Source organism: Antennarius striatus, chromosome 18, assembly GCF_040054535.1.
Source record: "Antennarius striatus isolate MH-2024 chromosome 18, ASM4005453v1, whole genome shotgun sequence".
Lineage (NCBI taxonomy): Eukaryota > Metazoa > Chordata > Actinopteri > Lophiiformes > Antennariidae > Antennarius > Antennarius striatus.
Window position 1 is genome coordinate 9305001 of NC_090793.1, and position 15171 is coordinate 9320171.

At 43.4% G+C, this 15171-nt stretch overlaps 1 protein-coding gene across 2 annotated transcripts in view; it reads left to right on the top strand.

The window, feature by feature from the left end:
- epha4b (eph receptor A4b) overlaps positions 1-10496 on the top strand; it is a 72473-nt gene extending 61977 nt beyond the window's left edge. The window contains exons 14-19 of one of the 2 annotated variants that reach the window (XM_068340070.1): positions 630-691; positions 3076-3285; positions 4601-4750; positions 4830-5023; positions 6112-6252; positions 6450-10496. In XM_068340070.1, the coding sequence (XP_068196171.1) occupies positions 630-691; positions 3076-3285; positions 4601-4750; positions 4830-5023; positions 6112-6252; positions 6450-6549 (857 nt within the window). In that variant the 3' untranslated portion in view covers positions 6550-10496. The remainder of the gene's footprint in view (positions 1-629; positions 692-3075; positions 3286-4600; positions 4751-4829; positions 5024-6111; positions 6253-6449) is intronic. The other variant, XM_068340071.1, reaches the window with a different exon arrangement.
- Positions 10497-15171: the final 4675 nt, after the last annotated feature.

The window sequence follows — 15171 nt, forward strand, 5'->3', positions numbered from 1 at the left end:
CACACACACACACAAACACACACACACACACGATCATTTGTGCTTCCCTGCGCACTTGTGATTGTCAAAGTTTATCCGGAGAGGGCGGTGCCAGGGGAGAAGCCTGTAAAGCAGGGTTGGGGTGGGGGGTGGGGGTTACTTTGTTAATCATTTGTTAGCCCAACCAGATGCCGTGCGCGCCCCCCACCCCCAACACACACACACACACACACATACACAGCGCAGGGGGCCCGTCAGTCAACCACACCTTCATCACACAGAAACACACACACACTCGTGCAGGTGCATGGCGACCCAATACCCCCACCCTCCACCCCTCTTGAGGCTGATTAGTATTCATGAGCTCTCATGTGACCCCCTTACACACACACACACACACACACACATGGATTCTGGTGGATTGGTCCATTCTAATTATCCGCTGGCGTTTATGGAGAGGCTGATTAGAAGCTGTCATGGTGACTGATGACGACATGTCTTGTTATCCCCCGGAGAGGAGCGCAGAGGAAGGCCGGTCACAGCTGTGGACTCCACTCGTTTTCTGTCCTCGTCTCTTTTATAGTCGCTCTCTTTTCTTTCTCCATCCTGATTCTGTTCCATTCCAACCTCCATCTTCTGTGCCTCCACAGGTAAACCAGTGATGATCATAACCGAGTTCATGGAGAACGGATCTCTGGATACTTTCCTCAAGGTGAGTCACGACCCGGCAGCGGCAGCAGCAGCAGCGTTCGCACTTCCTCCAAAGTCAGGGCCCTTTTATTAAAGGCCTTGTGGGAAATGAAGTCTCGGCTTTTTAAGTGTTTTAAGGTTACGCTCAAGTTCATTCCCCAAACTGCGTGCTTTCATTTGTCCATCAAGGACTAAAGTTAACAAGAGTCCTTTAAAAAGCAGCTGCTTGGAGCTTATAAATGAGATTTAAACCCATTCTTGGACTTATTCACTAGACTAAAGGATAAAATAGCCAGTAAAACTAAAAACACACTGGTATAAAGTAATCCCTCGTTAATTCGCGCTTCAAGATGCACGGCTTCACCTCATCGCAAATTTTTCCTAGGTAGTCACATGATACCATACATGCATTCTACTGGATGACAGCAGAGACTCACACAACGCAGCGCATTTCCATGTATTAAAGGAACAATTTTCTTTAATGCGAGGTGGTTTAATACGAGGTGGTTTAATATCAGTATGGGGAGGGGTTCATAAACATTTAAATTACCGTAAATAATTAAATAAATACTGTGTACGTCACTATATCGCGGAATTTTGTTTTTCGCAGGTGGTCCTGGAACATACTAACCGAGAGTAAGGAGGGATTACTGTATTTATCAAAAATTAATTTACACCACAGAGATAAAAGTAGTGACATATAGGAGAACAAAAACCTATTTTAAGGACTTTGTAAAGTCCATTAAGAATCTTTGTTTGATTGCAATTACAGTAAACAAACATGTAAGTAAACACAAACGTGTTATTCGTGGTTCACAGTTCCTGCGAAACCAGGAAGTAGCAGATGAGCGGCGTTTGTTTAGACCCGAGAGCTCTCAACTGGGTTTGGAACACACCCGGTTGAATGGGTTATTTCAAGCCTGGAGTGCCTCACATTCAAAGTCCTTATAATTCATATTCAGAGATGTTTGTCAGCCAATCAAAATCACCGCAGCGCTCCTCATTAAGCTGTGATGATTGGCTCGTCGCTAAAGAGACACCAATCTTGTCGTGAAATGTGAGGGAAATGAAATGAAATCTGGCAGATAAAAATGGCTTCAGAAGATAAGGTCCTGACACTCACACACACGCGCGCGCACACACACACACACACACACACACACACACACACACACACACGAATGTATGTTGTGTGTTCCAGTATGTGTTGTAATGAGGGTCATAAAGAGTGTCCACAGTGGCTCAATATAATTACGAAATCAGTTTTATGGGTTTTACAGCTCATCCGTGCTTCTGGCATCCATATGCGTCTTTAATTATGATGACCATTCATTAAGCAGTCGTCCCTCAGAAATAACAAAACCTCTGTAATGTCAGGGAAGCTCCTCCAGCCCTTTAAGACCTCTCCTTCCAGTTCCTCCTTTACGCTTTCTAGTAAAACCCCAACAAGAGCCCAAAATATACCAAAATAAAAAATGAATTTGTCACCGTTATATTTCTCTTTCTTCTCCTTGTCCAATCTTTCTACCCTGCATTCGTCACCTCGGTTTTTTTTTTCCTGCTTTGCCCGGACTTCGCTCTACCTTCCCGGCATCACAACATAGCTGGCAGATTGATAGAGGAAGTCTGTGGGTTTGTCAGACAGTCCAATCAATCAGCATCTCACAAAAACCACTGGCTAATTAACTTACTCCACAGCTGCCGAGGAGGAGGAGGAGGAATAGGAGGAAGAACGATAGAAAGAGAGGACGAGGTGCACGGAAAGATGAAGGGAGATAGATAGATAGAGAAGTCTTTCTCTTTCTGAGACAGAGACTGAGGGGAGACAGAGATGGATGGAGAGGACAAAGACACGGAGGGAAGGAGAAAGGGTGACTGATATCTCAGATGGCTTCTTAACAGGGACTGTTGGCCCGGGGCAGAAATAATTGGCTAAGGAAGGTGAGCAGGACCGTCATCGATCAAAAAGCCCCGCTCTCTGCCAGAGACGGCTCAGATCTGAAATCCAGCGAGTTTCGCTTGGGCGGCGTTAGAGAGAAAAGTTTCGTCTGCTCCGTCACATCCAATCCTCAGAAAGTGGGATTCTTTATTTCTGTGTGTGTGTGTGTGTGTGTGTGTGTGTGTGTGTGTGTGTGTGTGTGTGTGTGTGTGTGTGTGTGTGTGTGTGTGTGTGTGTGTGTGTGTGTGTGTGTGTGATCTTCTATCGATCCCCCCGAGGAGAAATTCATCTTTTTGCTGCCGCCCCCATGAGGCAGGTCAAAGTGCAGGGTTAGACAGCTGCCGCGACGACGGATGCTTGGTCCAGGAGTGAACCGTCGCTCGATGCCGAAGGATCACACCCCGAATAATAATTGCATCATTTACACTCTGTGCTGACTTCTTGTTTTGGCCCCCCCTCCTCCCCAGAAACACGACGGCCAGTTCACGGTCATCCAGCTGGTGGGGATGCTGCGCGGCATCGCCTCGGGGATGAAGTACCTGTCAGACATGAGCTACGTTCACAGAGACCTGGCGGCTCGAAACATCCTGGTGAACAGCAACCTGGTCTGCAAGGTGTCCGACTTCGGCCTGAGCCGAGTGCTGGAGGACGACCCGGAGGCCGCCTACACCACCAGGGTAGGACTCATTCTCATCAACGGAAGCAGCCGACTAATATAAATGTTATGTCCGATCCCAGTACGTACACCCCTTTTTGAACGCTGTGTTAAGATTCCATTCAAATCCAGAATGATAAAAAAGAGAGAGTTGATCTAGGAGTAACTCAGGGCAGCTAGAAATAGAGTTGAGGACAATCTGGGCGACCCACCGCTGGCAGCTAAATGATGACATGAATAAGCAGTGGTGGTGGTGGTATGGTCAGACATCTATTTTTATCCTGCGGTTTATCATCTACAATCATGGCTCAGCATTAAAGAGGAAATGTGACCAACAACATGATGGCGAGTCCACCCTGGTGCTAACATGAATGTATAGCTCATGCTGCTACGGGCTACATGAGTAATGGGAGGGACCGTGCGACCTTGACCCATCGCCCACGGCGACAGAACAGGACCCTGATTGGGTTATAGTAATATAAAAACAAAATCAAACGCTGGCTGAAGAAACAAGGCTGGAAAAACTGACCCGTCAGCGATCAGCCGGGATGAGTGTGAGGTCATGGTGCATGTCATGCTTTGTCAGTCAGTTTGTTCTCACGGAGCAGTGAAGAAAGTGAAGAAAGTCGAACGTCAGTGAGTTGAAGCGCTGCGGAGGAACTCATCTACAATGCCCACAAGGAGACGGCAATATTCATATTCATGGGAAGTGTTGGGGATGTTATTTTTAATATGGCATTAGCATTGCCCAGGGTGGAGTGTATCAGCCGCTGACTGCTCTATTGCGATCACACACACACACACACACACACACACACACATACATATATATTCAGATGTCAGGAGACTTAGATGGAGAGCTGCAGGCATCCAAGGTGTGGGGGTGTGGGGAGGAGAGGCTGAGATGTGGAGAAGACAGAGAGATTGAGAGGAGGACTGAAAGGGAAAGGAAAGAAGGGAGGGCAAAAAGAGAAGACAAAAAAAAGAGGAAGGGGTGGACAGGATGTGGTGGAAACTAAAGTACAGCGCAGAGTGAACTGGCGGTTTTGTCTTCTATTTGACTTTGACCAAGTGGGGATGGGGAATGCTGGGTGGTGCAGAGGCAGCTGCCGCATGTTAAAAAGCTGCACAGAGCTCTGTTGAGGTGTGAAGTGTGTGTGTGTGTGTGTGTGTGTGTGTGTGTGTGTGTGTCTATTCCGTAAAGCACCTACATATTTAAGCTATACACGTCTTAATAAACAAGCTGTAGGTGTTTAAACCATCACAGATGAGGTGAAGCATCATGTTGATGATGATGCCAGAGGAATATTCTGACTATATTTTAAAAAAATCTCCAGGGAGGCAAGATCCCCATCCGATGGACGGCCCCAGAAGCCATCGCCTACAGGAAGTTCACCTCTGCCAGCGACGTGTGGAGCTACGGTATCGTCATGTGGGAGGTGATTTCATACGGAGAGAGACCCTACTGGGAGATGTCCAACCAGGATGTAAGAGAAAAGCACAGACTTTGATTTTTATCTCTCGTCTGCTCTTTGAGGGACTTATCCGATCTTCCCTTTTCTGCAGGTTATCAAAGCGATAGACGAGGGCTACCGTCTCCCCGCTCCGATGGACTGCCCTGTGGTGTTGCACCAGCTCATGCTGGACTGCTGGGAGAAGGGACGCAGTGAAAGGCCAAAGTTTGGACAAATCGTCACAATTCTGGACAAGCTCATCAGAACCCCGGCCAACCTGAGAGAGCTGGCCAACAGCTCGGCATGGTGAGTGGACTGCAGTAGATTAAACGCTTTCACCGACACACAGGCAGTGTGGAGAGGCTCTGATTGCATTGTGGGACTGAGCAAACACTGATGACACAATCAGCCAGGGTTGTGGGTTTGTAGCACCAAGCTGAAAACTGTAAAACTCTCTTCATCTTGCTTTAAGAATCCAGATATCTGTTCTTTCTGAGTCTGCTTTTTCATGACCAACTAAATTTAAGAGTTCTTGATCAGTGAGATTATCCTAATGTACAGGCAGATCATATCTCAAGTGTTGCTACCTTTTTATTCTAAAATTCGCAGTTCTTTTCTCGTGTTTTGGCCACTCTTTTTTTCACAGTGTACAGAAAGCCAGAGCAAGAGAGGAATCAGATTTGTCAAATGTTGTGGAAGGTGAAATCCGATCAGCCTCTAAAAATGATAGAAATGACAACACGTGCATGGAACAAGAAATAAACCGGAAATTTGAGGAGAAAATGGCTTAAGTGTGAAATTATCTGTCTGTGAAGAAATAATGAAATAAGTTGTCGGGATAAAAATCTAGTGAGCGACTTTTTAAAGCAAAAATGATCAGTGTCGGATTTCCTAAACTAAAATTTGAAGTCAAAACAGTCAGCAAAGAACAAATGAACTTAACTCAATACTATTGAAAGTAGTCTTCTTTTGTGTCTTTTGTTCCTGTCCAAGGTAAGTTAGTCAATGTATTAAATGTGAGAATGAAAATTAATCAAGATCTCACAGATCTTTTAGAGCAAAGTAAAATCAAATGATTCCACGGGTGAAGAAAGCAGAATGTCCGATCATCAATCATACTTCACTGATCGCTCGGTTTAAAGTCAAAGGTTTATCGTTCACAGTTGATTTTAATCTTTCATCCTCATTGTTGCAAACGTAAAAGATATTCTGTCAAAAAGTCGAATGAATTGAATGATCATTATCTGTCTCTTTAACTGAGGTTTATTTGGAATATTCAATTTAACAATTAGACCGATAACAACTAAGTGACCTCAGCGCCAGTTGAGCTATTTTATCACTCAAGAGGACAAAGTGTCGTTGAGTTTGAGTTGAGTTTGCTCTTCGTAACCCAGCAGGGAGGAGCCGTCCAGCCCAGAGTTCAGCGTTAACACAGTGGAGGAGTGGTTGGAAGCCATCAAGATGGGCCAGTACAAGGAAAACTTTTCCAGCGCGGGATACGTCAGTTTGGAGTCAATCCTCTACATTAGTGTCAGGTACAGACAGCTGCAGCTCATTCCAGTCAAATGAAACACTCCAAAGGTCGACGGTGTCAAGGAAAGATGTATTACATTCAACTTGAGTGTCATTTCAATTTAGAAGACTCTCGGGTTTCTTAGCCAGCTGCATTTGAAGTTCCTACGCGTATGTCTTCACTGGATAATAGATTTGTCTGCGTGTTTTCCCTTCGTAGTGAACTGGCCAAGATGGGCGTGAGTCTGGCCGGCCACCAGAAGAGGATCTTGTCCAGCGTGGAGGGCCTTCAGACCCAGGGGACGCACATCCAAGTATAACAGTTTCCACGTAAACACACAGTGAGACAGAGCCGAAATGGACGCTCGTGCGAAGAGTCGTAATGGATACTCTGTGCTCGGGCCTCCATTGATTTCGAGACACACTTGAGGTGGAGATGAACGTGGAAGCTTGAATCCTTCACCCTCTCACAGTTTCACTTTTCCTCTCATCCTCCTCGATGGGCACTGCCAGTTTTAAGCACTCGAAAGTCCGAGAAACACAACCACCGTTACGACGCAACAGGTCCGACAACAAGACGGCATCAGAACATCCCAGACTATTTCACCTCATATCAACTCAACAAACAGAAAAAAGATGTTTAACGCAAGAAATGACAAAAACGTTAGGTTATGATTATCATCACTGTCTGTGAGGTGTACACTTGTTTGTTTTTTTACTGTCATTTTGTTTTTAACGTAAAGAGTTTATAAAGGGTCACATGTATATGTGTAGATATCTATGGGCCGTGTGTCCCGAAACCCTCGAGATGGACCTAACGTTTGTATTGGTGGTGAGGTTTAAGCGTAATAGGGGTTGTTACCTTGCACGTGGAAGGCGCCTTCCATTGCTCTGTGCTCACAAGAAGCCATTCAAAGGAGCTGAGATTCAGGATGACGTGAATGTGTGGGATTGGGGGACAGAAAACCTGGACCTTTAGACATAGAGTGGGATGTAGATTTTGCTAGCTTGTGTCAGATGAAAGTATTAATTTAAAAAGTGTATTTGATCAGGGCAAGGGCTTCCCTAGTGACTGCTCTCAGACATACTTCCATAGCAACATGATCTAATGCATAGTCCGCTGGCACTGAAGCGCAAAGTGGTAGCAGTTAGCACAGAGACTCTCTTACTCCTCTGTGACTAGCTATTCCAAACAGTGTTGGGAATATCTCATCATTTGCACAGTGTAGAAAGTGATGTAGAGATTGTGAAGGAGTTGACGCTGTCGAAAACAAGTTAAGGCAAATTCATGCGGCGCATTAAAGATGGATATGAACAGAGCCTTCTGTACATCTCTTCCGTACATTCATTTTGTACGTATTTGGGCACTTATAGAGAGAATTGAAGGTAAGAATGGGATGGACAAGATACCGTCACCATGTTTGTTGTTGTGGAAACTTCATCAATCCATCTGCTTACATGCCCTTCATTCTTTCCATGTCAACATAAAGTATGTACCGAAGTGCGTTGGCCTTGACCGATAGATGTACAGTAGTACCTTGAGATACAAGTTTAGTTCGTACTATAACTGAGCTGGTATCTAAAACAAATGTTCCCCATTTAAGAAAAAATCTAATATGGTTTTAATCTGTTCCAGCCCACCAAAAGGCCCCAAAAAAACCCTTGTTTTTAATCAACCAATAGACATGTATACTTTACCTGTGCATAATTAATTATCTATAAGTTACATAACAATGCCAAAGAATGAAAAGAAGCGCAAAAGTCACAAGAACACATGACCTACTGTGTGTCTTTACTCCGCGAAAGAGAACGCGATCCGGTCTAAGCTGATGTTGAACCCATTCGCCAACTACTGGTAAAGAATGAGATCCGGTCTCACGTGATGTTGTATCCATCCGCCAACAGGCACTTGAAGCACGGCTCGTATCTCAGATTTTCACTCGTATGTCAAACAAACATTTGGACAGAACGACAACTTGTATCTCAAGAAACTTGTATGTTGAGCAGCTCGTATCTCAGGGTACTACTGTGTCTTTCCTGACATAGACGACGCATATATTGGCCTTAACTCGCTTTTCCAGTGTTGTGCCATGTACAGTCATCTTGAAATGCTCATCTAGGGCAACATAATACCGTGTACCCTTTCCTTTAATCAGTTCACACAGCTTGATGGAAACACAAGGCCAATCACAATAATTACAGAGTTGCGTCCAAATATTTTGCTTGATGAAAAGCATCACCGTGGACCATCTTTTCAGCAAGATGAAACATGCACAGTGTTAATTAATTATCAGTTGTGCGACTATAAGGGGTTTTGTTTTGCTTGGTAAAAAAAAAAAAAGAGAGAGGATGTTTGTGTCTCTTTTCATTACTGTCATGCCAACCTATTTCAAGCAATCTGAGCTTCAAACCAATATCAGTAAGGTAGATTAACAAAACAGTGTTTACAGAAAGCAAAATCTGTTTGTCGGTTTTTCCTTCTCAGAATGAAAAGCTGATTATCAAGTGAACAATAAGGTTGGATATGACGGGACCCTCTTCTTGTGCACTGCATTAATGGCACTGAACCTGCTTTAGTGTGTTCACAAACCCAGTTTTAACATATGTGGTACTCTATAGGACAACAGTGGCAAAAAAAATTACAGTATATATGATTGTATCATAGTGTAAAATATGTACAGTGTTGAAATTCCAATGTTAGAATGTTTGTATTGATAATGATGATGATGACTATGATGTACTTTTATTGTGAAAAAGAGATTTCTGAAGTATTCATTCAGGGGCAGGTCTTGTAAGAGAAAAGTATAGGATAGATTCTTTCAGAATGTAGCATGGCGCCAAGCTTCAGCTTTGATTGGCAGGTGACAGTGACTGCAGTTTCTACCATAGTGTCAGAAAGAGTAGAATGGTCTTTCCTTATCGGGACTCTGGCTTAATTTGAGTATTTAACATTAATTACATGCACTTTTTAAGCCTGGGTCAGACACAACACTTGTAAAAATGCTTGTTCGAGGGTGAAGGGAGGTTGGAATGTCCTCAGATCAAATTTCTATCCATTGTTATCACAAGTTTAACATTTACTAAGCATTCCTACCCCAGTTGGAAACTGCCCAATAATTAGGCAAAGCACACCTGTCAAACTTTACATGGGTCCACATGCTTAAATAGTTAGCATGTTGTAAATTTGATACTTGGCATTTTAAGAGTTCAAGTTAAAGTTGGTGGTGAATTTCTTTTCAGCATTTCTTAAACCAAAATTACAACATTGAAAGTGTAAAAAAAAACTTTAAAAAACGTATTGCTGCAATTTTTAGCATTTCAGGATCACTTGCTGAGGTGAGGTGCTACTTTGTTAGGTGGAAATTTCAACCAGTCCTGGCAGCAGGATAGATTTTTTTTTTCCTACGTATTTCTTCCAAATTAAAAAAAATTAACATTTTAAACAGAGACAGCATACAAATACATGTGCAGCCAAAAACAAAAAATCCTAAAATTAATATTTTTCACAAACTACTACCTTTTTTTTTAAACAAAATGCCACAGACAAAAATAGAGAAAGCAATTAATAATACATTCTACTCATACTACTCTATGATTTCACTCTTGTGGACCACCACTGGTCTTTTAGATGCCTTATTTTCTGAGCTATTATTGTTTTCTGTTGCCTATAGAGGCAATATGAACAGTAAAGTGTACATAAAAGTATCTGTGTTCTTTAAATGACCTCACATCAGCACCCTGGTTTGTAACAACCCCTCTAACAGCACTTTCACTTTGGTTCTTCTGAACCGGACCAAGTCATTTTGTTCTGAAAGAATTAGAATGAATATTATTTTAAAAAATGCTTGGATTTGTTATTACCTATTTAAATAAAACAAACAAACAAACAAACAAGGGTACATTCCAACATAATCCTCCCTATGTACAAGTTTATTAATACTTTTAATAATTGTAATACTGTCACCTTTGTCTGAACTCTAAATGCCAGGTTTGTACCACTCTTCACCTCAACTATGTGCCATGAGGCTTGATTAACTTCAAATCGTGTTTGTCCTCAACTCTCCTCCAGGTCTGTATTGTAAATGTTCATGAGTGACTCTGAGAATTTCAACTCTCTCCCCTTCCTCTCCTCTCTTTCTTTGGCCACCATTCAATGCTTATGTACCCCCCCCCCCCATGCCAGTCTCCTCTGCGTTGCTTGTTGTAAAGGGTGTAGACATTCTACTGTCTTTCATGTTGCTGTAATAAATATGCTAATATTTCTAATTTCTCACCTGAAGTCTGCAGTGTTGTTCTTTCACTCTTCCCCCTTTGATAGAAGTCCACCATTCTTTTACATGACATTGTTATAAAAACTTTGCCTAATTATTTCCTCTAAAGCCTGCATGAATAAAATTTTGTTTTTAACAAATGTTGGACTAGTCTTGCAGAAAATCATTGCGTAGCTGGGGAAGTTCAAAGCTAGTGTTATTTGTGCCCAGCGCTCGTGTAACGGTGATAGTGGTGGTGAATTTCCCATCATGAGATAAGTGGAACAGCAAAATATGGCAACCACATCATTATCGGTGTGCAGTGTGTGTGTGTGTGTGTGTGTGTGTGTGTGTGTGTGTTCCTTACCGAGAGATTATTCTGTCTCTTGGGAAGGAGGAGGTCAGTGACTCCTGGCCTTAGTTAACCCCTTAATGCACTGGCCCCGTTGCTGTCACTCTATGTTACCGCCATTACGCCTCATTTGGTCCATCATATTAGGGCCCCTATTCCCCTATCGCATTCTCACTCTCTCTCTCTCCTGCTCTCTCTCTCTCACACACACACGCGACTAGACATAAATAATATTCAACCTGTTCATTTCACTTCATTCCCTCAGTATCTCCTCCAACTGCCTTCCTCTTAATCTTCCCATTGGCCCGGATGAATCTCCCTTTCTGGCGGCATTTCCCGTCCACCCCCTCTGCAGATACCGACAGAGGTTCTTACTCACCTTCTTTTCCTCTCTTCTTACATCTTTCAAATTTCACTTTCCTCCCTCCACACATCCACCGATCCATCCGAAAGTTTTCTCCACATGCAGCCCTGTCTTTTGGCTCCATTGCCTATTTGTGTCTCGGTGCCACCACCACTGGGTTTCGTCTTGCTATTAAAGGCCAATCCATAACTCGGGGCTTTTGTCTCCAGGTGTCTCAATGGGAATGAATGCCATCTGAAATATTTACTTTGGATAATATGGAGTCTGCTGGGAGCCACGGGCGTATGCGATTGATTCATCACGCAGCTGCTATTGGCATCATGTGAAAAGGTCAGGTGTCCCTTTGGAGAAGACTTCAAAAGGCCACTGGTGACTGATGAGCCTGTCATGCTTGCATCACATACATGCACAAGCATGTCTGTCCCTTCATGTCGCTGCCTTTCTCTGTGGTCCTCTTATCCCTGATCTTTTTCTGCAACACACACACTGACAAACACCCATGGGAATAGTAATTGGGCCCCTCTGTCATGGTGTCTGGTGTGCATTCGAGTGTCCCCTCATGTGTAACAGCAGACATTAATATAACACAGGAGACCGAGGAGCCACAGTCCCACCGTGACCTCGGCAGGGTCACTCGTGTGTGTGTGTGTGTGTGTGTGTGTGTGTGTGTGTGTGTGTGTGTGTGTGTGTGACTGTTAAATCTGTGTCGCCAAAATGTTCATGAGACTAAAGCAGATGTGTATGCGGGTGTGTGTGTGTGTGTGTGTGTGTGTGTGTGTGTGTGTGTGTGTGTGTGTGTGTGTGTGTGTGAGTGTGCGTGTGCGTGTGCGTGTGCGTGTGTGTGAGTGAGAGAGAGAGATATAAGCATCAAAAAGGGAGTCAAAGTAAGAGATAAAATCTGAACCAGGGGTCACATTTCATCCGTCACGGTTTTAAATCTGCTGAAGTTCCTGAAGTTTGTTGCTCCTGATTGCATCGCCGTGGCGATCGCTCACGCACACGTCAGTGCTCTGCAGCCTCATGAGGATTTAGTTTGCTATCAAAGCAATTTCCTATATCAAATTTTCATCAGTAATCAAAGTTCCTGATTGAATTTGAAAAGTGAGCCCAGCTCTATAAATCACATTACATGCCTCACTCCCATCATGCGTGTTCTCATCAGCCACAGGAACCCCACCCTGGATGTATGTCCATCCCACGGTCGCCATGTTTGTGTGTGTTACTGCGCATGCAGAGGAAGATCTTATACAATCAGGGTTAAAAAACGATGAAGCAACAATAAAGATGGCACACCTGGGTCTGACTGGATGGGGAACGGTTCTTGGACTGTGTTTTAGTGTCGGTTCGATACCACAGATTTCATTGCATCACTGTGGCTCGAATCAACGATAAACATAACTTATTGAAATAGACTGAGAAATGTTTTTGTCAATGGAATGGATAGATTTCAAAATCCAATTTTGTCTTTGCTTTTATTATATGACGACATCACCAAAACAGAGGGTGAGATAACATTTCATTAAAACACAGCGACCTTACTTGAATCTAATTCTAATCTTGAGAGCAGAATATAGAAGAATTAGTAAGAGTTTAGAATCATAACCATGCAAAGCGAAATGTGAGTGTATTTCCAAACACCCCTTGACACAAGTGAAATGAGCAACATCAAAAAATACACTCAACTCCGGTTGGGTCTGTATTGGAGCTGTCGTCACCTAAAACAAGTAACAGATGTGGGAATTGAGCAGAAGCAGACTGAGGATGAACAGAATAAGAGAAAACAAGATTAAATAGTGTTTGAGTTGAGAAAAAAAGTGGGAAAAAAAACTTGGAATAGTTTGGTTGGACTGAGATAATACTGACCACGTAATCCTTCACAGATGTGGAAATAGCTCTAATGCCTTGCAGACATGACACGCTGAACTGCTATTGGATGACTCAACAGGGATCCTGACCAAAGGCGTGCTGGAATCGTGCTCTCCATCGATGGAAAAAAGATCAAGATCTAAATTTAGCCCCAATGGAGCAGAACCACATCTGTTGGGCTGTAAATGACACAAACAGGCTTCTTATCTCTGCACAGCTCAGTATCTCTAGGCCTCTATACGGTGTCTAAGTCTGTGTGTTTGAACGTAAACACACTGCAGACATCTGTTGATTTACGGAGAGTCACAAGTGTTTCTTTAGACACGCCATGTGTTTGTATGTGTTTCATATCCTGTATAATCAAACGCAGGTCTCTGAGTCCCATCAATCACGCTCTGATGTTCCAGGAAACGGTTCCCAAACTGCAGGAGTCCTCCTGTCAGAGCTCAGATGGTGGATGCATTGGAAACTAAATAAACTGACGTGTAGCTGCAGGCTCAGGGCCTGCGGCTAAATATCTACTTTATCTATAAAGAGTACATGCAAAAATTATTTATTTATTTAGTTTAGAATAAAAATTAAGCCTGATTGTTGGCGCTTTGACTTAGCATTAATTGTTAGTGGCATGAAATGGACCGGAACAATGGGTGATTAGAAATAAAAGTTGACATCGTGGTAAATACAGAAAGAAAGTAGATCAAACTGAATTTTCTGTGTGAATTGGGGGGGCTTCTTAAGGTCGAAAATCAATAACTTTAGACTTTGGACCATCTGACGCACATCTGTTTTTGTGGCAGATTTTTATTGCAAAATGACATCCCCCTTTTTTTTTTTAAAGATAAGCTGGAACGGGTATCTGGAACCGGTCCAGATACCCGTCCCTTGCACTGACGCAGCTGCAGTGTTTTTAATATTATCTGCAAAAGCAAAGATGATTGTGAACACCTTAAAAACACAAAATAGATGATGAGAATATTTGTGTAAACTCACCCCAAACTCCAGGGTACCTGAACTGTAGATTAGCCGTGAGCTACTGAGCAACAGCAGGAAGCCATGGCATCTATCTGTGTGTGTGTGTGTGTGTGTGTGTGTGTTTGTGTGTGTGTGTGTGTGTGTGTGTGTGTGTGTGTGTGTGTGTGTGTGTGTGTGTGTGTTTGTGTGTGTGTGTGTGTGTGTGTGTGTGTGTGTGTGTGTGTGTGTTTGTGTTAAATTCAGCCTCTCACTGAACTCAACGCTCACCAGAGATTCCAGTTATTTCCCTCCAGTCTCTTTCTTCCTCCTCTCCTCTCTATGTTCATGAACACATCCCCTCCAGTCAGCAATGAACAGCCAACCCAGACTAATTATAGTAGCTTCCACCATGGCTGACTGGTGCAGACAGGTTTGAAACTAAAGTGGAGATAAATCCATTTTTCTGTTCCCAAAAGGACAGTGCAGAATCTGGTCCTTCCTCCCAGCCCCACCAGCGGCCCCCCACTTCCACCGGAGCTCAGCGGGTTTCCTTCAAATGTTTTAGAGCAAGATGAATATTTTCGAATCGCAGAAACACACCCAGGTTTGGCTTTGTATATAATCAGGCCACATGAGAAATTCATAGCATGTTTGGTGCAAACACAAGACATTTCTTTGCACCAGACATCCTGAAAAGAGAACGCAGCCAGCGGGGGTTGCACAAACACCACCGATATGAAGACATGTTATGACATGATTAGAAAGTTTTCCAAATATCATATGGATCATATTGGAATTAAATGATTCCAATATGCAGGAAAAAGACGCAGGTAGCACTTGAAGATGTTCTGTCCAATTCTGCATGGGTTCCCTCCAGGTTCTCCAGGCCCATCCCACAACTAAAAGCATGTACAGTAATCCCTCACGCATTCGCGCATCAACACGCGACTGCATCAACACCTCATCGCAGATTTTTGGTAGTCACGTGATACCGTACGCGCATTTTATTGGCCGACGGCATTTGGAAGTGCGCTCCGTTCCGTGAGTCTTGGATTTATGTGAGAGACAAAAGTGCTTTAAACAGTCAATAAAAGTGTGGGGAAAAGGTAATACAGATAGAAGGTGGTTTAATATCAGTACGGAGAGGGTCATAAATGTT